At 33.0% G+C, this 22,346-nt stretch overlaps 4 protein-coding genes and 1 pseudogene across 4 annotated transcripts; 4 read left to right on the plus strand and 1 right to left on the minus strand.

The window, feature by feature from the left end:
* Window positions 1-26: 26 nt before the first annotated feature.
* On the minus strand, window positions 27-3,406 carry GUT1 (Exostosin family protein). Its single transcript, XM_012997364.2, has 4 exons — window positions 3,028-3,406; window positions 1,850-2,238; window positions 797-1,038; window positions 27-623 (listed from the first exon to the last, which is right to left on the minus strand). The coding sequence occupies exons 1-4, from the start codon at window positions 3,131-3,133 to the stop codon at window positions 110-112; spliced, it is 1,251 nt and encodes a 416-aa protein (XP_012852818.2). The 5' UTR covers window positions 3,134-3,406; the 3' UTR covers window positions 27-109.
* A 1,148-nt stretch (window positions 3,407-4,554) lies between these two features.
* On the plus strand, window positions 4,555-6,200 carry LOC105972274 (uncharacterized). Its single transcript, XM_088816707.1, has 6 exons — window positions 4,555-4,725; window positions 4,795-5,053; window positions 5,142-5,178; window positions 5,610-5,715; window positions 5,804-5,914; window positions 6,019-6,200. The coding sequence occupies exons 1-6, from the start codon at window positions 4,582-4,584 to the stop codon at window positions 6,133-6,135; spliced, it is 774 nt and encodes a 257-aa protein (XP_088672833.1). The 5' UTR covers window positions 4,555-4,581; the 3' UTR covers window positions 6,136-6,200.
* Window positions 6,201-10,038: 3,838 nt separating this feature from the next.
* On the plus strand, window positions 10,039-11,533 carry LOC105972266 (uncharacterized). Its single transcript, XM_012997202.2, has 5 exons — window positions 10,039-10,254; window positions 10,341-10,599; window positions 10,859-10,895; window positions 10,985-11,201; window positions 11,282-11,533. Exons 1-5 carry the CDS (start codon window positions 10,090-10,092, stop codon window positions 11,396-11,398), a joined length of 795 nt encoding a protein of 264 aa, XP_012852656.1. The 5' UTR covers window positions 10,039-10,089; the 3' UTR covers window positions 11,399-11,533.
* A 3,108-nt stretch (window positions 11,534-14,641) lies between these two features.
* Window positions 14,642-17,202, plus strand: LOC105972246 (sec14 cytosolic factor). Its single transcript, XM_012997183.2, has 6 exons — window positions 14,642-14,976; window positions 15,283-15,541; window positions 15,645-15,681; window positions 16,285-16,390; window positions 16,478-16,588; window positions 16,878-17,202. Exons 1-6 carry the CDS (start codon window positions 14,812-14,814, stop codon window positions 16,995-16,997), a joined length of 798 nt encoding a protein of 265 aa, XP_012852637.2. The 5' UTR covers window positions 14,642-14,811; the 3' UTR covers window positions 16,998-17,202.
* A 2,131-nt stretch (window positions 17,203-19,333) lies between these two features.
* Window positions 19,334-22,078, plus strand: LOC105972209 (uncharacterized; annotated as a pseudogene).
* Window positions 22,079-22,346: the final 268 nt, after the last annotated feature.

Raw genomic sequence — 22,346 nt, forward strand, 5'->3', positions numbered from 1 at the left:
TCTAATAAGCAGGGATTTTTTAATTACTTTAAATCGATAATAAACTGTTCCTGCTACAAAAAAATCAAGTGGGACGATAGCTATGTCGACCATTTAGACGAACAACTGCCTACCACGGCTTAAGGTCACCCACGGGGCCCGCAGTCCAGTTCAAGAACTTATCACCCGATCTCAAGTACACGCTCTTACCATGGGGCAGCTTCCGAGCGAGCCCATTCAAGATCTGATGAAAAGCATCCCTCGGCTGAGCTGGCTGTGGGAACAACATAGCCTGTTTCATCGAAGGATTTGCAAGCACTCTTTGCTTCCTCAATATCTCGTCCACGTGAATTGATGTAAGAATTGTGTCCAGATTCGGAACATCTTTTTCCGCAACAAAAACACCAATGTCTTCCCACGGAATAGCATCGGCAAACGGCAATACGATGTCGTCGGCTATAATAACGGGGATACAACCGAATATTACAGCTTCGACCAATCTTGGACTCCACGGGGCCCACCCGAGCGGGCACAGGCAAAAGACGGCCCTCTGCATGTCTTCGTAGTAGGTCGTTGGGTGTTCGGTTGATATATCGAATAATGGGTTGTCCTTAAAATTCTCCCAAACCGATGCTCGTGCGCCTCTGTAAAAATTTCCGAAATTTATATTATAATTGAATTTTATTCAGAAAAAAAACAAAAAAAAAAAAAACAAGATGTTTCTTTTAAGATTTGAACAAGATGGAAACTAAAATCAATTGAAAGTGCTACTTAGTTTTCGACTTTTTGAAAAACATTGAATGATTAATAGACGTACCTTGCATAATAACCACCTTCAGGGTCGTTCCCAACATCGTAAAACAAGCCACGAAAGTAAACGAAAATGGAGCGAGGAGTGGTTGGAGGAATTAAATGGGATTGCATTTTCTGAGGAGGAGCGTATGGAGGAATCGTGATTGATCCATCTTTCAGACAAACGTGATTTTTCTGTCCAAAAGTTTGAACCAAGGTAGCACGTTCGAGCAAAGGAAGAATCCCTCTCTCTATAGCTTTCTCTTCCTGCAAATAGCCATTATTAAGTATTGAGAATTTCAGTTGCCTATTTTAGACGACAGTCGACACTCAAATTATATATCTGAAAATGATACATGATTGATAAAGGAATAATATGTGGAAATTGGATCAAAATTTCCGAATTTCACTGATTCCGATCCCAATATTTCCGATTTTGGAACAACATTTTTCGTTATGGATTCATAAATTTTCAATTGTTTTTTGAACGAAGTTGGAATACATACTATGTTCCGAATTCCCATCCGATTTTGGTTTTCGAAAATATTTCCGAACATTTTGAAATAATTTTCCAAAATTACACTTTAAACATCAATATTATTATGTATTTCGGATTTGTTCCAATTTCCGATTTTTCCGAAATTATTCAAAAAGGGATTTGGAATTAGTTTTTCACTTCCAGAATTTTTTTTTTTTTTTTTCCGGAAGTGCTAATTCCTATCGGATCCGTCCGATTTCCACCCCTAATTAGAAGATATGATAATTTTCTACTTTTCAAATTTGTCAATGCAATAATTAAAATTACCAAATATTGTTTTTTATATATGTCATTATATTTGTCGTGTAAATACTATTACGGTCGAGACCATACCGTATCAATTTTTTTTTTGGTTTGATCCATTTATAAATCAACTAGCTCGATTATGCTACGGGCCAACAATAAATCAAAATCGTCAACCATGCAATCAAATGAAAATTAACCATGATTAATAAAATAAAAGACGAATCAAGCCTATCAACGCAAATAAAAATCCATTTGAATAAAGAGAAGAAAAAAAACGGGGACGAAACTTCTTACTTGATAGTGAAAGCACGGGCCAAAATCATGAGGCACAATGAAGAAATGATCGGCACCTTCGGTTCGATTCCAATAAGGCCAGTTGGAAGAAATTAATTGGACGGCACTTCTCATCATACGTGGCGATTTGAACGGCAAAGGGAGGCCGTTTGGTGTTAGGTCACAAGTCGTATAAACGGGAGTGTAAAACCAATCCGCCTCTTCGGGGTTAAGTGTTCGAACGGGGCTCGATAAAAGGAAACGGTGCATGTAAATCTCCGCTGCAAACATATGTGTGAGGCATCTTGGATCTTTTTGTAGTATCTTTTTGTTGTATTTGCTTGGAAGCTCGTAAATAAACACTTTTAACCTTCCGATTGGGTTGTCTTCCAAAACATCACCTGCACTGCCTGAAATTTTTCAAAGTGGGATTAAAATAAATGAGTACACACTTGTAAATTTAAAAAAAAAAAAAAAAAGAAATTTTGAAACTGAGTTCTTTCTCCGACAGGCTTATAATAGTCCGGTGAAAGAAGTAAAAATATATGCCTATATTTAGGGGTGAAAATCGGACAGATCGAATCGGACTGGAATTAGCACTTTCGAAAGAATTCCGATTTTTTTTTTTTTCGGGAGTGAAAAACTAATTCCAATTCCATCCCAAAAATAATATCCGAATTTCGGAAATTTGAATGATAACACTTGTTCCAAAAATCAAAATCGAATTTTTTCGCGAATTCAGGAGATTCCATTTTCCATTAACCTAAAATATAAAATACATAATAATTTTGGCATTGCAATTCTAATCTTTGAAGAAAAAACAATTTCGGAAAAATAAAAAATCGGAATTCAGAATGACAAATATTGTTCCAAAATTGGGATTCGGACCGAAATCGGGGGAAATCGGAAATTCACAATCTTCACACCACGATTCCACACACACACACACACACACACACACACACACACACACACACACACAAATTTCAGACAAAGCAAGTCATCCATTATTACATTTTCTTGGCAGAAACCAGACCAATCTCATACCTTAAGTAATCCAACACCAAAAAATCCTAGTTTCTCAAATCAATTAAATGAAATTGAAAATGAGCCCATAACCAACCAATCACGAATTTCCCACCAAATTAAATACAAAAAAAATGAAAAATGGAGAGAATGCAGAAAAATAAGAATCTTACCAGAGATTCTCTCAGTACGTTGAGTTCTACGGAATTCAAAGGATTCAGTTGTTAAAGAAATCGCGAGATACAAAAGTAGAGTAAAAACCCATCTCCAATCCCTCATTTTTTCTTTCACACCTTCAACGAATCAACAGAACCCAAAATCAAGAAAATATGTTTCCAACAAATTGTTAATAATATTTTAATAAAAATGGCAAAGGTTAGTTGGATAGTTGGAATGTCAGATTTTTTCAATAAAAAAATTAAAAAAAACGAAATTACGTGTTATGTGAGAGAAATTAAATTGCTTCAAGAAACAGGGAAAAAAGCTTCAGGCGAAGAGGGAGGACGGTCTGTGTGTGTGTGTGTTTTTGGTGTTGGTGAGCTGTCAAGTAGCTGTTACTAAACTATTTAAGGTAAATTACAATCGTCCCTTAAGGTAAGGTTTATTTACGATAAACCCCTTTTATTTTTTTTCATAATTACATTCACCCCGGGTAATTATTAGATTTTTTATACTAACACCCTTTTATAGGGGGGTTGGAACTTGGATGTAAGAAATTTATAAATGTGATTTCTCAAATAGAAAGGGTATTTTAGTAATTAAATTTTAATTCAGGGAGGGAGGTGGTTGTAATTTACCCAACTATTCATTTTGGTGGTAAATTTTAAAACAATCTTTTCTTGATCGGGCATCAGTACGACCGTTTCTTCATATGATTTTCAAGATATTTGCAAAAACCTCGATTCTTAGAAATAAGTAAATATTACTCGAGATATTATTTACAAATTGTTTTCTAAACCAAAGTCACAAAAATGAAAATTTATCAAGACTTTAGGGCCACCAAGTCCATGACCAAATTGTTTGGCTTTGATTGATGCATTGCCATTAATTTTCTGCCTGCCTTTGGACCATATTTTCTTTTTTTTCAAAATCTTGAGATCTATTAATTAAGCTTGCCTAAAATATTAATATGTACTAATACTTATCTAGAACTGTATTTGGTCACATGTATTAAAAGGGAGAATTCGTTAAAACTTCCGAGATAATATTTTGTATAGCTAACATTTTGACCGTATATTTTAAATTTGCTAGAAGTCCATCAAGCAGCTTAGTTGGAACAACTTAGATTGAAAATAGACACTTCAGATTGAAAATGGACATCTTAATTAGTTGGAGGATTTGGACTGAAAATAGACATTTTAAATTAACATAACCTTTTTCCGATGATGTTGTGGCGGAAAGTAGGCGGTCAACGGCAAAGTACTGGCGGGGAGAGGCGATAAAGTAGAAGTAATTAATTTTGAAAACGAATGACTTAGAGGATAATAAAGTATTTTTCAGTCCAAAATGATTATTCTCTCACTAAGCTCTCCAACTAAATATGCCATATTTAATAAATAATAGGTACATGTCATACTATCGTACGAAAAACTCGTCTTCGATTAGCAATACATCAAATCAAACTTACCGAACATAACGGAACGAAAACTAAAGTTTAGTTGGCAACTTATCATATAACTATAAAGTAGAGAAACAAATCCCAACACTTCCATCAAAATCTTGCCAAGATGGACAGAAAAACGAAGGAGGAGGAAGAGGAAGAAGAAATATTTTATTCTCCCGAAAGAATAACAGAAGTGAACGACGAAGATGAGAATATAAAGCTCGGCTATTTGAGAGCCATGATTGATAATCAAGATCCATCTTATAAGGTATATATATAGTATATAGTACACACATATATATATTTTCGTATGATTTAAAATTGAAATGGTTTGCAGGAGATAGATGATTTGATGTTGAGGCGATTTCTACGTGCACGTGATCTTGATGCGGAGAAAGCTTCTAGAATGTTCATCAAGTACTTGACTTGGAGGCGAAGTTTCGTACCAAAGGGTTCGATTTCACAATCGGAGGTTACAAATCAAATCGGAATGAATAAGATGTTTATGCAAGGAAAAGATAAAAGAGGGTGTCCGGTCTCGATTTTCTTTGGTGGTCGACATTTTCCCAGTAAAGGAGGAAATGATGAACTCAAAAGTTCGTATTTTTGTGCGTGTTTTATTTATTTATTTATTTATTTAAATATATCTGTCTTTTTCTCACACATTATAGTTATATATTACAGGTTTTGTGGTGTTTGTTTTGGATAAACTTTGTTCGAGGTAACCATGTTGTTTTACTCTGTTTTCTTGTGCCATTTCTTTAACTGTATTTTCTTGAAGAAATATTTGAAAACTTAATCTTGCAGAAAATTAGAAAATTGGGGTAGAAATCGAAACTGAATATCTGAATTTCGGCGATTTTTTTTTAATTTTTTTAATTTTTATATAGATTGGAATCGAAATTTCTATTTTACATTATTGAAAACTCTATTTCCGGACAAATTATGAGTTACATAATTTCTATAGTTTTCGATCAGAATGAAGTTTTGGATTTCAAAATATTGGGAAATCATTTACTTCGGAAAAAAAAAAATCAATTCTTTTTTTAAATTACTAATTTTGATCTGATCGGTCCGATTTCAAACCTAATTACAAATTGATGTTACATCTCTTATTGCACTCAATATATTGGTTGATGCATAATAAATCAGGATCCCCGACGGAGAGGAAAAGTTCACGATTATTGCAGATCTACAAGGCTATGGTTACTCCAACAACGACGCTCGTGGATATATTACAGCATTTTCTATTTTACAGGTTCCAATAATTAGTTTTTTTCAATAAAAAACGACTAAAGGTACGTAGATTAAATATTTATAATATATATTTTATTTATTAATGACAGGATTACTACCCAGAAAGATTGAGGAAATTGTTTGTAATCCATGTACCTTACATCTTCATGGCCTTCTGGAAAATTATCTGCCCATTCATTGACAAAAAAACAACCAAGAAGGTACTAAAAACAAATAATACAAAAAAAAAAAAAAATCAATTTTATTTTTTGTATGTAATTTTTTGAAATATGTTACTATAAACTTGCATGAATTTAATAAATAGGTTGTATTTGTCGAAAAAGAGAGAATGCATGCGACTTTGTTAGAAGAGATAGACGAAAACCAGCTTCCGAAGATTTACGGAGGTAAACTGGATTTGGTTCCCATTCAAGATGGCTAGCTGACGATACTTGATCTCTATCAATTTATACAAATATATTTATATGGATGGATATATATATATATATATATATATATATATATATATATATATATATATATATATATATATATATATATATATATATATATATATATATATATATATATATATTTATCTTCGAGGCCATTTATAAAATATGAACTTATATGTGAATAATCCCTTGAAGTATGCTGAAATTACGAAAATTTTCTTGTTAGCTGTAAGATTACAAATATACCCATGTGTAAACGTTCTTCCTCTTACGGCGGAGGGCACACAATTATCATATTACTATCAAAATATCACAATTGTAATTTTGTAATTGTGAGATTTTTTTTTATTTTTTTTATTTTTTTATTTATGAGGTGAGCAATTTGTACTACTTTGGGATTAATGTAAAATTTGATATTCTTTATACATATATTACGAGAACGGAAATTGTTACAAACAACTCTTTTTGTGGCGTTATAAAAAGGAATATACAAAATAAGATTAAGGGTTAATACTTAATATGCTACAGGTCCCTAGTTGGAAACATAATTAGATATGGAATACAACCCTAATTTTTTTTCTGAACTAAATCATTTTTACAAAAATAAATATGACCCACATCCTTTACTTTTTTTTAATCCCAAATTTGCCCTCAACCTAAATCCTTAAATTATCACATTTATCTCAGATCTATATTTTTTTTTTCTTCTCTCTTCTTTCTCTCTCTCTCTCTCTTGTTCCGCCTCTCTCGTTCTTTTTAATTTTCTCTCTTTTCTATCTCTCTCGCGTTCTCCCCTCCCTCTCTTGTTCACTCCCTCTCTCGTTCTCTCTCTCGTACTCTCTCTCTCGTCTCTCTTTCTCCCGCTCTCCTTCTTCATCACTTTTCACCATTGCTGAGGGGGCGATGGCTATGGCGCAACTATGGTGGTGGAGTCGCAGTTAATAAAGGGATGGTTATGAAGGCAAGAGGCGACGAAGACTATGGTGGTAGAAGTCAGATCTACGACGGATGATGACGGCTACGGCGGCTAAGTTTTTAATTTGGTCGACGGCTATGGCGGCTAGGGTTTTAATTTGATCGATGGCTAGGGCTTAATTTGGTCAGATCTACGGTGATAGTGGCTAGGTTTTAATTTGGTCGACGGCTACGGTTTAATTTGGTTGACGGCTATAGAGGTTATGGGTTTAATTTGGTTGATGGCTAAAGTTTAATTTGGTCAGATCTACGGTGGATGGTGGCTAGATTTTAATTTGGTCGACGGCTAGGGTTTAATTTGGTCGACGGCTATGGCGGCTAGGGTTTAATTTGGTCGGCGACTAGGGTTGATGGACAACTAGGTTTTTGCAGGTAGGGTTTGGTGGCGGCTGAAATTTGTTGGCTGCTATGATTTAACGGTGGCTGGAAGATGTTGGAAGTTAGGATTTTGCGGCGGTTGGGAGTTGGTGAATGATAAAGTTCGGAATAGTACACCACAGTATACCATAGTATACCATAGCGTACCATAGTATTTTTTAAAATATGTTGTGTTATTTGACAAAAACAAAACTACGGGTGTCTGCAGATGACTACGGCCGAAATGTTTTTTAAAATAAATCATAATTTTCAATATTATGTAAAAGGAAAAAAAAATTCTTATAGTAATGAAAAAAAAACAAAAAAAAAACGTATTCCACGTAAAAAATAAAATAATAAAAATGCTAGATGCAAATTAAAAATGTTAAATAATATCATAGTACATCATAGAATATTTACAAATTGATGTAATTTCGAATTTGTGATTAAAGGGGCATTTTAGGAATGAATTTTTATAAAGGATGTGAAGCAAATTTTAGTTAGGCTTGTCATTTAGTTCTAATAAAGTTTGTCACCAGGAACTTATATCTTAAGACCCCTAAAATTAAAGAACAATTTGTGCAAAATAAGATAAATTAATTGTGCAAAATAGTTAGAATAATTAAAGGGTATTTAAGACATTCAAGAAAATGATTTTCGATTGTTTTTTCTATCATATTTACATACCATCTTGTAGTGCCACATTAATTCCAAATTACGCGGGGTAATACAAAAGATTGTCCAAGAAAATACCCATTCGTTTTTCAAATAGGTGTCATGTTTCAACAACTTTTAAAAATCTCAATGTCTTTTTAGAAAAATAGATATTAATTGATCAAAATACCCTTCTTTACTAATTAATATAGAAATAGTGTTGGAGAGTTAATAAAAATATAATTGAAAATATGTAATATATCAATGCAACATTGAAATTATAAAGTAACATATAATATGGAACAAAAGAAATTTTCAAAAGAGATAGATATTATGGAACACGTGAAGTCATAATTATGATATTTAAAAATAAGTTCCAAGAAAATGTGGTTTTTTGTTTGATGACAATCATCTATAAAATAAAGATAAATCTAATAAGGATAGTCTAAGAGATTGTCTGAATGGGTGATTTCTAAATAGGAGTTTTATGTAAAGTAATTAAATTACATCGGTCAGCCAATCATATAGATACATTGAGTATACTTACATTTTCATAAGCTTGTAAATTACAAGAGAGACGTAAATTACATTAGACTAACCATGTGTGACAAGTACGATTTAACAACTGTTGGTAAGAGAATTTGAATTTCGGAAATTGAAATGATAAGCCATGAATTTTCTGTATTAATCAAATTCGGACATTTTGTTCCAATTTCACCCCGAGATACAACTAAATATTTGGAGAAATAATCCAACTGCAAGCTATTATACGAGAGTGTAAGTTTACTCAATGCACCTATCATCGAACTTAAGTCCTATTTTTAGCTGTTTTTTGAGTGATTGTGGTGGATTTCAAATATCTTTCTCATTTGGAGTTATTTCAAATCCTCCGATGCGCACTTGTTTCAAATTCGTTCATTCCAAATCGTTCGATCCAAAATAAATTGGTTGGAAAAAAAATCATTTTTTTTTTATATTTTAACTTTGGTTTTGAAAATTCTTGTTTGGTTTCTTTTTATGAGTAGTGAAAGGGAGTGATTACTGAATTAAGGTAGTTTTGCTGGTAAGCAATTAAGCTGACTCTATATATATCTATCTAACTAGACAAGAAAATGTGGTTCGATGAAAATTAATTTCCCAACATTTATAGTGTAATAACTAAGCAGGCATGTACCAATTTCACATTATTCAAATAATTAATTTAATTGTTCCGTAAGGAATGACTTAGCGGCTGGAACAAGTGAACTTGTGTCAACTGACCCAAAAAATTATTTCATACACATAAATATTTTGGATTGGGATCGGAATTATATATATGATATTCCGATTCTCAATCCGATTTTAATTTAAAAAAAAATAAAAATAAAAATTGAATTCAATTCCGCTCCAAAAATTTCCGACTTTGGAACAAGATTTTTCATCAAAATTTTCCCTATTTTTCAGATTTATTTTTCTCACCGAGATTGGAATTATTTATGAGATTTTGATTTCCGATCTGAGTTTAGTTTCTAAAATTTTAATTTTGAATTGTTTTCCAAAATTAATGTCAATATTATGTATTTTAAATTGTATGTGGAATTTTTTTTTTCTCCATTTCACCAATTTCAACCCAAATGTTTCTAATTTTTGAACAATCTTTTTTCATTCTGATTCCCAAAAATCAAATTATTTTTTTTTAATTTTTAATTTTTAGAATGAATTTTCCCATCATATTTTGGAATAGTAGTGAAAATAGTTTTCCATTTCCCAAAAAATTGAATCAATCCGAAAAATACTAATTCCGGTCCGGCTCATCCGATTTTCGTGTTCATTAAAGTTAGCCTTAAATCTCTTAAATTAAACCATAAAGGCAAGTTAAGTTTAGTCGGCAACTAGTTGAAGTATAGAGCTATAAAAAGCAGAGAAGGAAACTCTTTTATTTCCATCAAACCTTTTGCTTCAAAATTAAATCCCAGATGGAGGGAAAACTCAAGGCTGAAAACGAAGAAGAAGATATATTTTATTCTCCCGAAAGAATTCAAGAGAAACACGAAATAAACGGATGCAACGACGACGACGAGGAGAAGCGAAAGCTTGGCCGTTTGAGAGCCACACTCGAAAAGCAAGATCCAGCTTGTAAGGTAAATATAATTGATTTTCGATTTTCGGTAATTAAAATGGTTTCACATTTCGCAAAATAATATCATATGATTGAAATGGCTTGCAGGAAATAGATGATCAAGCATTGAGACGTTTTCTCCGTGCACGTGATCTCGATGTGGAGAAAGCATCTACAATGTTCATCAAGTACTTGGCTTGGAGGCGAAGTTTCGTCCCGAATGGCTCGATTTCATTATCGGAGATCAAAAATCATATGGGACAAAATAAAATGTTTATGCAAGGAATGGATAAAAAAGGGCGTCCAATCGCAGTTTTCTTTGGCGGTAGACATTTTGCCACTAAAGGAGGAACCGACGAACTCAAACGTGCGTTTTTCAAAAAAAAAAAAAAATCGATGCTTTTTTAATGTTTCTGATAATTCAATTTCTCACAAGTTATATACAGTAGAACCTCGATAAATTAATAACCTCGCTTGGATAATAGTTTCTTCATGTCTCGACTCGGTTTAAAACCTACTAAATTATTAGTTCGATAATTTAATATTTCGCTAAATTAATAGAATTTTGCTAGTCCCGACTGTATTAATTTATAGAGGTTTAACTGTATATATTTCATACATTTCAGGTGCTGTGGTGTTTGTTTTGGACAAATTATGTTCAAGGTACCATATTCTACTATTCAATTGAACATCGGGATTGTTTTTACAAATCCCGATTCTGATGGCCGTTTGTTGATGTATATATATATCAGGATGCCCGATGGACAAGAAAAGTTCACAGTTATTGCCGATCTGAAAGGCTACGGTTATGCTAACAGCGATGTTCGTGGATGCCTAGCAGCACTCTCGACTTTACAGGATTACTACCCCGAAAGACTCGGGAAATTGTTCTTCATCCACGTACCTTACATCTTCTCCACGCTGTGGAAGATTGTTTATCCGTTTATCGACAAAAATACTAAGAAGAAGGTATAGGATCTTTTATTATTTTTTTTTTATCTTGATTTTCAGACACGTTGTACGAAGAGGTTTGTTTCGATTGAAAACAGGTCATATTTATCGAAAACAAGAGACTGCATGCAACTCTGCTTGAAGAGATAAATGAAAGCCAGCTTCCCGAGATTTACGGAGGAAAATTGAAGCTAGTTCCAATTCAAGATGCCTAGTTGCAAGGTTACTACAACACACATAATCAACGGGGAAATAAGGCCGTTTATTCCCGATATGAGATGAAAAATTGATATTTTATTATACCATATTTGTAACATCTACATGAATAAAACGTTTGATTCATTCAGGAATTTTGTATTGCGTTTGGTGCTGCATCTCGCGTTTCGTTTTACTAATACGTGCAAATGTATATGCGACGCGACACGATGAAGAGATACTACGCAAGGTAACAATACTACAATCGTGTTTGTTACAATGTTCGTAACAGTACTATTCAAATCTACAAGACTAGTTGCGAAATCCTACGATTTCACGATCCGATTTTGCAATCTCGACTTTGATAATCGACAGAGGGTCTTGATTTTGTCACCTTTTTTCATTTCCCACCATTTTTATAGTTCCATTATACAAAAAAGTACAGATTTCTAGACCAACAATAACCACGCACGATTTATTTACAGCAAAAGTACCTTTCATCAAAATTTGGCGGGTATTAGATTTCAAAATTAGGGCATTATATTGGGGGTTGGCTTAACGGTGAAAAGTTGTGGTGAAAAAAAAAGTTAAAAGGGTGGGTAAATCAAGTTTATAGAAATTGCACTTGGGTCCTTGTAGTTAGAGTTTCTGCTTATTTTGAAATTTAAACTATTTTGAGCGATTAAATAAAATTCTACTTAAGCATGCTCAAGGATTAATACTCACAAATGTTGCTCGTGGTCTACATCGCATTTCAGCAATCCGACGTCGTTTCAAAACCCTAAAAAAATGGATTTTATTTAATTTTGAGATTGATTTTATCTAATAAAATTACGTCCCTAACTTCGCAAGTGTTATAAATACTGTTAGCCGAAAAAACTCACTTCGAATGCAATAATTTGAAAACAATTGGTTGAACTAACTAATGATTATGTTTTGAGTCTTGTTAATAATTAGATGAATTATGTGAAGCCCCAAATCATGAAACCGGAGTGACATAATCCATAAGAGACGGGTGTTCATCGAATCGGTGTTCAGATAGATTCAAGGAACATTGATATAGAATAAAGAGCCTAAATTGTTGCCTGGACTACTTAGTCACTACGGCAATACACTATGCATCAATGCACATGGGAACAACAAATTAGACTTGTCTAAATAAATTAATTAACAATGTAACTAAATGTTCATGCATGTTCATTTTTAAGACCTCCTATAAATAGTTACTCTCTTTGTTTCTGAACAATTATTATCTTTGTTCCATAATAACTGTTTTTTCTCTTAAATATTTGTGTTTCATATTATCTGTCACTTTACATTTCCAATACTGCATTATATGCATTTTTTTTGTTTTAATCTTAACTCTCTTTGATCAAGGTAACTTTAGTCTTTTGTAATGTGTTTTTTCCTAAAATCAATACATATCTATTGATATTCTTAATTAGGGGTGTAAACGAGCCGAGCCGACTCGTGAGCTCGAAGAGCCGGCTCGTAAAAAGCTCGAACTCGGACTCGAGATTTTCGAGCTCGAGCTTTCTGACGAGCCGAGCTCGAGCCGGTTTTCAGTTGTTCATGAGCTCGCGAGCCGGATTTATTATTATTTTTTTATTATTTTTTTATTTTTTATATGTTATTTTTATTTAAATAATGTATAATAATTTAAAATATTATAGAAATAAATACAAATATTAAAAATATATATAATTACAATTTAGTTTTTATTTTTTATTTTTTTGAATAATTTTTAATAATAAAATAATAATTAAAAAAAATTAAAAAAAAAAAAAAAAAAAAGACAATGGGCTCGAGCTCGAGCTCGAGCTCGAGCTCGACAAAATTAACACGAGCTCGAGCTCGAGCCAAAAAAAGAGGAGCTCGACGAGCTCGAGCTCGAGCCTGCCAAAAGAGGCGAGCTCGGCTCGTTTACACCCCTATTCTTAATACTTGTGCAAAGCTGAAAAACGACAAGTAATTAGGAACAGAGGGAGCGGTCGCTTTTTTAGCTTTGCACAAGTATTAAGAATTTCAATAAATGTTTCTTAATTTTAGGAAAAAACATATTAAAAAAAGACTAAAATAACCTTGATAATTTAATAATGTGATCGATAGAAATAATTAATATTGGAGTTGAATAATTATGGGTAAACCAAGAAAAAATTGTATTTAATGCAGTATTGAAATTTCTAAGGTGACAAATAATACGAAACACAAATATTTATCTAAAGTGACAGATATTACGGAACAAATATAATATTTGGATAAGATGAAAGTGCTATCTTCCTGCTTAGTTAGGTAAATCATAACTATTCTTTTCATTGACGACGAATGTTGATAAATGAAGTTTCTTCTAAAACACATTTGCTTTAGGGGCCAAACTTTAGGGCCACCGGGTACATATATGAGTTATGACCATATATTATTTGGTCACATTACCAATGCAATTAAATAAATCTTCTCCCGGCTTTCGTCCAATTTTTTTCATTTCTTTTATCGAAATTGGAATGATAATATGAAATTTCGATACGGTTTTTGTGAAAACGACACTTACAGTATCTACAGTATCTACAGTGTTACGTATTTTTATTTAAAGTGAACAAGGAGACCGGAATTTTCAAATTCACCGACCCGGCCCTGTTCCATAAATTGCAGAATCTAGAACATTTTTTTTCATTACATTTTCTAAAATTACAATTTTTGGGTTTTCTGAAATCGAATTAGAAGTAAGTTGACATTTATTTGATTTTTGTTTTTCTGAAATCTGATTTCTACCCCTAGTTTTATCGATTGAGGTTAGCCTCAAATTTATAAAGTATAAGACCTTGTTTCATAGACTTGATTGATCTTGATATATTACTATCTGAGGTCCCACTACAATAAATAATTGTATAGTGACACCAGTTTATAATATTTTTTTATTTTATTTTATCATAATGTTGTGACTATAGTCTTATTCCTAATTCAATATAATGACAACAAGGGGTGATTTAGTAAGAAGATACAAAACACGAAAATATTGTCACTTGTAATTAAGTTATCCCATGCTAATTATTTATATGGTTTATATCACTAATGCTACTTTTCCTTGTAGCACCTATATTTGATCTACATGCGACTAGCGGAGCCAAGATTAAAACTCTGCGGGGCCCGAATGTATTAAAATAATAAAAATTTGAGAAATATTGAGGGCATACGCCCCCCCTTGACTCTATACTGACTGATTGGCTCCGTCATTGCTAAAGCCAATTATGCATTGAATAATGTGGACCATTTTCGCCAAACTTTGAGCTGTATTCATTAAGAGCTTAGCTTCAAATGCTCTAAACTACAAGAGCAACTTTTAATTTAATTAGATGGCAACTTGCACAAGTATAAAACAGAGAAATAATCCTGCTACCTATTTCCATCAAAATACTGCTTCATAATTTAATCCAAGATGGATAGAAGAATGAAGGAAGAAGAAGAAGAAGAAGATATATTTTATTCTCCTGAAAATATGGAAGCAAGTGACGACGAAGAAAATGGACGCAACGACGAGGATGAGAAGACAATGCTTAGCCATTTAAGAGCCACACTTGAAAAGCAAGATCCATCTTGTAAGGTATATATATAAAAATCTTGAATTTCACATATATATTTATATACTTCCTCTGTTTCATATTATTTGTCATTTTAGATTTTCAGTGAAGAATTAATTGCATTATTAATTTTGCTCTTTATCACTCCTAATTACTACTAAATTGGGAAAAAAATAATGTCAAGGTTATTTTAGATATTTTTTTATGTTTTTCCCTATAATCTATGCAGATTCATTGATTTTCTTAATATATGCGCAACAATCCAAAACAACATTTAAATTGGAATGAAAGGAGTATTTCATATGATGATTGGTGACAATGGTTTGCAGGAAATAGATGATCTAACATTGAGGCGATTTCTACGTGCACGTGATCTTGATGTGGAGAAAGCTTCTAGAATGTTCATCAAGTACTTGACTTGGAGGCGAAGTTTTGTCCCGAAGGGTTCGATTTCAGTATCGGAGATCATAAATCAATTAAACGACAATAAGATATATATGCAAGGAACGGATACGAGAGGGTGTCCAGTCCTGGTTGTTTTTGGTGCTAAGCATTTTCCCAGCAAAGGAGGAACGGAAGAACTCAAACGTTCGTTTTAATTCTCTTTTTTCGCAAACGAGAAAATATTTCTTGAATTTTCTGATCATTTATTTGAATTTTCTCACACAATATTCTACTTAAATATTTTCAGGTTTGGTGGTGTTTGCTTTCGATAAACTATGTTCGAGGTACCATATTTTGTTTCGGATTTTTTACTAAACCTTTTAAATTTTATTTTCTTGAAAATGTATTTGGATACTAGTTTAACCCCGGTAAGAAAGTAAATCGTATAACAGCAAAGAAGTCGGATAAAATTATCGGTCAAAAATAAGGATATCGGAAATGGAATTTTTCATTCTCATTTCCGATATCCGAATTTCTGACTATTAAAAATGGACAGAGTTGGATCGGGATTATACGCAAAATTACTTCTCGACCCAATTTCGATTTTCAAAATAATTCCGATTTGTTTATGATTACATTTATAATCATAACGATAATATTACATTATATATGGAAAATATATATTTCTGAAAATTTCCAATAATTAAAAAGAGTTACATGATTTCCAAACCTTTTCAACTAGTTTCCAAATCCAAATGCAATTTTTATACTTTGAAAAATTATATTTCTTTTATAAAAATGTTAATTTTGATCCGATCCATCCGATTTCTACACTTAAAGTAAGAATTTTTATAGTGGTATGTACATGTTAATGCATTTAATTGTATTATAATTTCAAATTTCACATAAGAGGACATTAATTACAATTTCTTAATGCAATATATCAGGATTCCTGACGGACAAGAAAAGTTAACGATTATCGTAGATCTACAAGGGTATGGTTATTCTAATAGCGATGTTCGTGGATACACTGCAATCCTTTCAATTTTACAGGTTCGTTCAACTAATTATTATTAGTTCGTGTTATTTAAGTAGACGTCAAATTAAATAAGAATGATCCGATTATCATTTTAATCACAGGAATACTATCCAGAAAGACTCGGCAAAGTGTTCATGATCCACGTACCTTACATCTTCATGACAGTGTGGAAGATTATTTACCCATTTATCGACAAAAATACTAAGAAGAAGGTATATAATATATATGTGGGGTCGTTCCTGAGATTTTAAAGGTCTAAGAAAGATTTAAAGAATTGAATATATATAGTAATATGGGCATTTTGTAGTATGTACCTAAATTCTCTTTTCTGCGCAACCTTATAGAATTTCAACTATAATTTAACCAACATTATTTCGAAGTAGTTATGACTACCATATAAATAGTCGATTTTTTTCTTCCGCTCGATTTTCAAACATGTTATACTAACCTGGCATGAATTTTTTTTCATGATGCGTGTTTTGATTAAAAAAAAAATTACAGTTCGTATTCATCGAAAGCAAGAAACTGCGTGAGGCTCTACTTGAAGAGATAAATGAAAGCCAGCTTCCAGATATTTATGGAGGTAAACTGAAGCTAGTTCCAATTCAAGACAGTACTTAATTCTTGCTTCTCCTCCAAGCCTGAGAAATATTTAAATAAATGTTGGATATGAGATGAGAAATGCATATTATATTAGTATGTGAAGTTCTATTATTATTCAGTTATAATAATGTAATTTAATTTATACATGGATGAATCATGCATGTATAAATTATTTTTATTTTTGAAATATGTTAAGATTATAATATATATTATTTTAATTCAATGTATATTAATACAATTGGAACTAGCAAAAATTTATTAATTTACTAGAATATTAAATTATCGAGTTAATAATTTAGCACATTGTCACCAAGTCGTAACCGAGGTAAATTATTATTTAAGTGATATTATCAATTTATCTAAGGTACTGTATCTATTTTTATTTAGTTGGATAAATAAGAGGAACTTTTTAATCCCACCGGTACCTACCCAAAAATTTCCACTTTTAAAACAGATTTTCCATTATAATTTTCAAAAAAAAATGATTTTCTATTTTTTTCTACTCAAAAGAAAAAAATTGGAAATTTTCCAAAACCCGATACAATTTGCGTGGTTTCTTTTATTGAATTAGATGGAGTTATAAGACGTTAGCTGCAATTCGTTCGATCTCGTTTGTTAAGTTAGATTGATCTTGATATATTATTAGTCGCGGTCCAATTATTATATATGTTATGTTTGTGTATAGATGAATGATAAAAATCTACTCAATATATTTCACTCGGTATAGTACAACATAAACCTGTTCTCCAACGCAATAAATAATTTTTATAGTAACGACACTTTTTATCATATCTCTATATGTTTTCATCAAAATATTGCGGCTGTATTTATAGCTATATTACTAATTCAATGTAATCACAAGAAAGAGTGAATTAGTGACAACATACATACAATATTGGCATTTAATATAAGAATTTTTTATGTCACTAATGCATTTTTTATTATAGCTTCAAATAATGTTTGTAAACTACAATATAATAGCAATTTCAATAATTTAGTTGGCAACTTGCAAAAGTAGATAAACAATTCTGCTCTTTCCATCAAAATCCTGCCTAGATGGAAGTAAAAATGGAGGACGAAAACGAAGATATATTCTATTCTCCGGACAAAACCGGAATCGAATCACGAAGAAAATGGATGTAAAGATGAGGACCAGGAGAGAGCTAATTGGCCATTTGAGAGACACTTGAAAAACATACAAGTTATATTTGGAATACAAAGTGTATTTAACGCTATTAAAAAAATTAAGGAAAACCCTCGTTAGTTTACATTAAGTATCTCAGTTTTGTCAAATTTGTCGCCGTTTGTATGTCTCTATCTCAGTTGAGTCAGCTACATCGAAAATCAGATCAAAGTCAACCAATTGCCTCAATAACTCAACTAGTTATAGCTAATATAATTGTATGTCTCTAACTCAGTTGGAGCAATTAAGTTTGTGCAATTGACCCAAATTTGAATTCCTCTGCGGTTTATGTCTCTCGAATGATTTTGAAGATATTATGTAAGAGTGTAGATTTACTCAGTGCACCCAGTTGGTTGGTTGGGAAAAAGAAAAGATAATTGAGCATTAAATGCAACATTTATTAAAAGGTATTGGTCAAACTATAAGAGCATCCACACTACTCCTCTCTAAAACCCCTCCCCAAAATGTGGGTCCCACATGCCACCTACACATTTAAATTCCTCTTAAACAATGGGTCCCACTTAAACACTCTTCAAGTTTCAAACTACTCCAATGAGTTGGTTTTCTTCCTCCCTAGAATGGTTCCCTAAATATTAAATTCTAATAAAATATTCATCATAAATATAATAATTATGAAATTATATTTTTATTTTTTATATTTAATTGGTAAAATATATAATCATCATAAATTTATATTAATTTTTGAATTAAACTATTTTCCCTAATTAAAATATTTTTTTAACTATGTTGTGAATTATTTATTTTTGTCTATTTCTATAAATATATAAGAGTAAAAAGCAGTTTACCCCCTAAACTATGGGCCGATTTGCACTTTACCCCCTAAACAAAAAAAATTTGCACGTTTTTACCTGAACTCGTTAATTTGTTGCACGGTGCCCCCTAAACTCAATTTTCCGGTAATTTTGTCCGGAAAGTTAAAACATGTGCCTTGCACGTGACATTCGTAGGGATATATTCGTCAATTCACTTAAATATTGTATATTAAATATAAAATAATCTTTAAAAAACCAAAAAATAAATAAAAACAAAACAAGAAAAACAAAAAATAAAAAAATATTGTCTTCCTTCTTCCCGTCCGCCACCCCCCTCTCTCTCTCTCTCTTTCCCCTCCCACACACACACACAGCTCATCAGAGTCCGGTCCTGCTTCAGGACTTCATCAATGGAGAATTTCAGCACAATCGCCACCAACCCATATTTTAATCCATGTTTTTTCAATTGGAACAACAGATAACAACCCAACACCAACTCTCTATTTTTCAACTACTTTAAATTCCCCATTTGATCACCAAAATTTCACACACTCAGAGAAATCAGGAAAAATAATAAAATAATAATAATTAAAAAAAACAGAAAAAAAGAAAATGGTGAATCTTGTGGCAGCACAAAAACCACTATTGAATGGGCTGATGAAGATGGCCGGAATTACACCACACACTGTCGAAATCTGTCCCGGCACCGTTATGAGCATCTGGGTCCCTTCCGAAACAATCAAGAAACTCAAAACCAGTTCAAAGAAAACCACCGCCGCCGCCGACGACGGCGGCTGCAAAACAGCAAAGCCCACGAAGCCGGTAGTCGTCCTCGTACACGGCTTCACCGCCGAGGGAATAGTGACGTGGCAGTTCCAGGTGGGTTCCAGGTGAGTTCGTTGCCGGACCTGCTCTTCTTCGGCGGGTCGATCACGGATAACCCGGACAGGTTGCCGGCGTTTCAGGCGGAGTGCCTGGCGAAGGGGCTGAGGAAGCTGGGAGTAGAGAGGTGCGCGGTGGTGGGGTTCAGCTACGGCGGAATGGTGGCGTTCAAGATGGCGGAGATGTACCCGGAGATGGTGGAGGCGATGGTGGTCTCCGGGTCGATACTGGCGATGACGGATTCAATAAGCGCCGCCACGCTGGAGGGGCTGGGGTTTTCTTCCTCGTCGGAGTTTCTGCTGCCGGACTCCGTCAAGGGTTGTAAGGCGCTGCTCAAAGTCGCCGCTCATAAGAAGTTGAAAAATACAAAATATTTTTTTATTTTTTGTTTTCTTTCTTTTGTTTTAATTTTTAATTTTTTTTTAAAGAATAATTTATATTTAATATAAAAGATGCAAGTGAATGGACGAATATAGCCTTGCAAATGTCACGTGCAAGGCACATGTTTTAACTTTCCGGTCAAAATTGCCGGAAAAATTAGTTCAGGGGGCACCGTGCAACGAATTAATGAGTTCAGGTAAAAACGTGCAAATTTTTTTTGTTTGGGGGGTAAAGTGCAAATCGGCCCATAGTTTAGGGGGCAAACTGCTTTTTACTCAATATATAAATTGTATTTACAAAATCTAAAATATTTACAAGTAACATAAATTAACATAAATATGAATAACATAAAATATTATAAATGAGTCGGAATAAAATTGTTAGAAGACCTCTCCCACAATAGGCAAAACATAAATACAGATTTAATAGAAAATATTTTTTATGTACAAAATATTTTTTATTTACATTTTTTTAGTACAATGGATATATAGAAATCAATGGATGTAATACATAATTTTTATTTATAAATAAAATAATGGCAATAAATGATTTCATTCATATACATAAATAAAAATTAAAAAATATAAAAAAGAAACCAAGTAAGAGTTGAAAAACGTAAGAAAATAATAAAGAAACCACATGGTCCCACAATACATTGTTAAGTGGCTCCTATCTGTGGAGAGCCACTTGACAAATCCCAAATTTTAGAGAGGCATAAAGAGCCTATTAATGTTCCACTGCAGCACCCTTCATTCCCCAAATTTTGGAGAGCCACTAAATTCTGACACTAAAAACACCTTTGGAGAGCCCATTGTGGATGCTCTAAGTACTTAGAGCATATATATAATATATATGCTCTAAGTATATATATTATTGAGTGGACAAGGCAAACACTCAAACACACACTGAGTGTGTGTATCATATAATATATTGGATTATTAGCAAGACCTCCCTCATCTACGAAATGTAGTTAAGAAAACACTCTCTCTTAAAAATAATTAGAGAAAACTCCTTAGTTAATATTCCGAGTTAATTGCACAGACCCCCCTGTGAAATGTCTAATTACCAGAAAAGTCCCTATGTTAAAACAATTAGCATTGACCCCCCTATAATGAGTTTTATTTAGCCCACGGCTCCCTATCCGAAATAATCCCGTTGACTTACATCAAATGTCTAAATTACCCTTCATTAGAAATACAGATAATACTTAAAAAAAAACAGGTAAAAACACGTCATCATCTTCTTCATCTCTCACCACAACCTCCGCCATTGCCGCTGCAAATCGGAAACGCCCACCAGCTTATTTCACTTCAAGAACATAGTCCTCAGCCCCGATGAAATCCCCAAGTTGCAAACAACAACACCAACCTGCAACATACACGGTGTTTCTTGAAAAAACGAGAGTCTCCGCCATTGATTTGATCTCTTCAATCACCACCGATATATACACTGCTATCTCCACCATTGCCCCATGCCAACCATTAATTTTTTAAAAAATCAATTATTTACCCTCTATTTTCATTTCATCAATTCTAAGAGGAAAAAAAGAAAGAGGAACGGCAGTTGAAGAAACATGTACTCTTGAATCTCTAGGATTCATACCGGTTTGAATATAGAGTTTTTACAGCAAAAAAAACCCTTTGGAAATCCCTGACAAAGAAAGGCAGATCTGAAGTTTCTATTGGCATAATGTAATTGGAGAAAAGAATGATTGGTGGCACCATGCCTCGTGCTTGGTGGCGACACCGTATCTGCCGGATGGCGGCGATGACGGCGGCGCCGGCGGAGATGACTCATCTGGTGGTCTCGCCGCCTGGAGAGATGGAGACGGTGACGAAAGAAAGGAGGCGGCATCACTGTTGCACTTGGTCAGGCTTTGAAAAGTAAAATGGGATTTTGAAGAATTGTTTAAAATTTGCAATTGGATCCAAAAATTTTGATTATTTATATTTAAGTTCAATTGGATTTTTATTTATTAAAAAGAAAAGAATTTCAAGGGGTATTTAAGACTTTTCACATCATAAAAACAAACACAAACCGCACAAACTGCGCGTGCAATACACGATTTGCGGATAAGGGGGCATGTGCCTTTGACTTGTTAACATAGGGGGGTAATTGCTAATTGTTTTTACATAGGAGTTTTTTCGG

This window comes from Erythranthe guttata, chromosome 4, assembly GCF_056151865.1.
Source record: "Erythranthe guttata isolate IM_541 chromosome 4, IM_541, whole genome shotgun sequence".
NCBI classification, from domain to species: domain Eukaryota; kingdom Viridiplantae; phylum Streptophyta; class Magnoliopsida; order Lamiales; family Phrymaceae; genus Erythranthe; species Erythranthe guttata.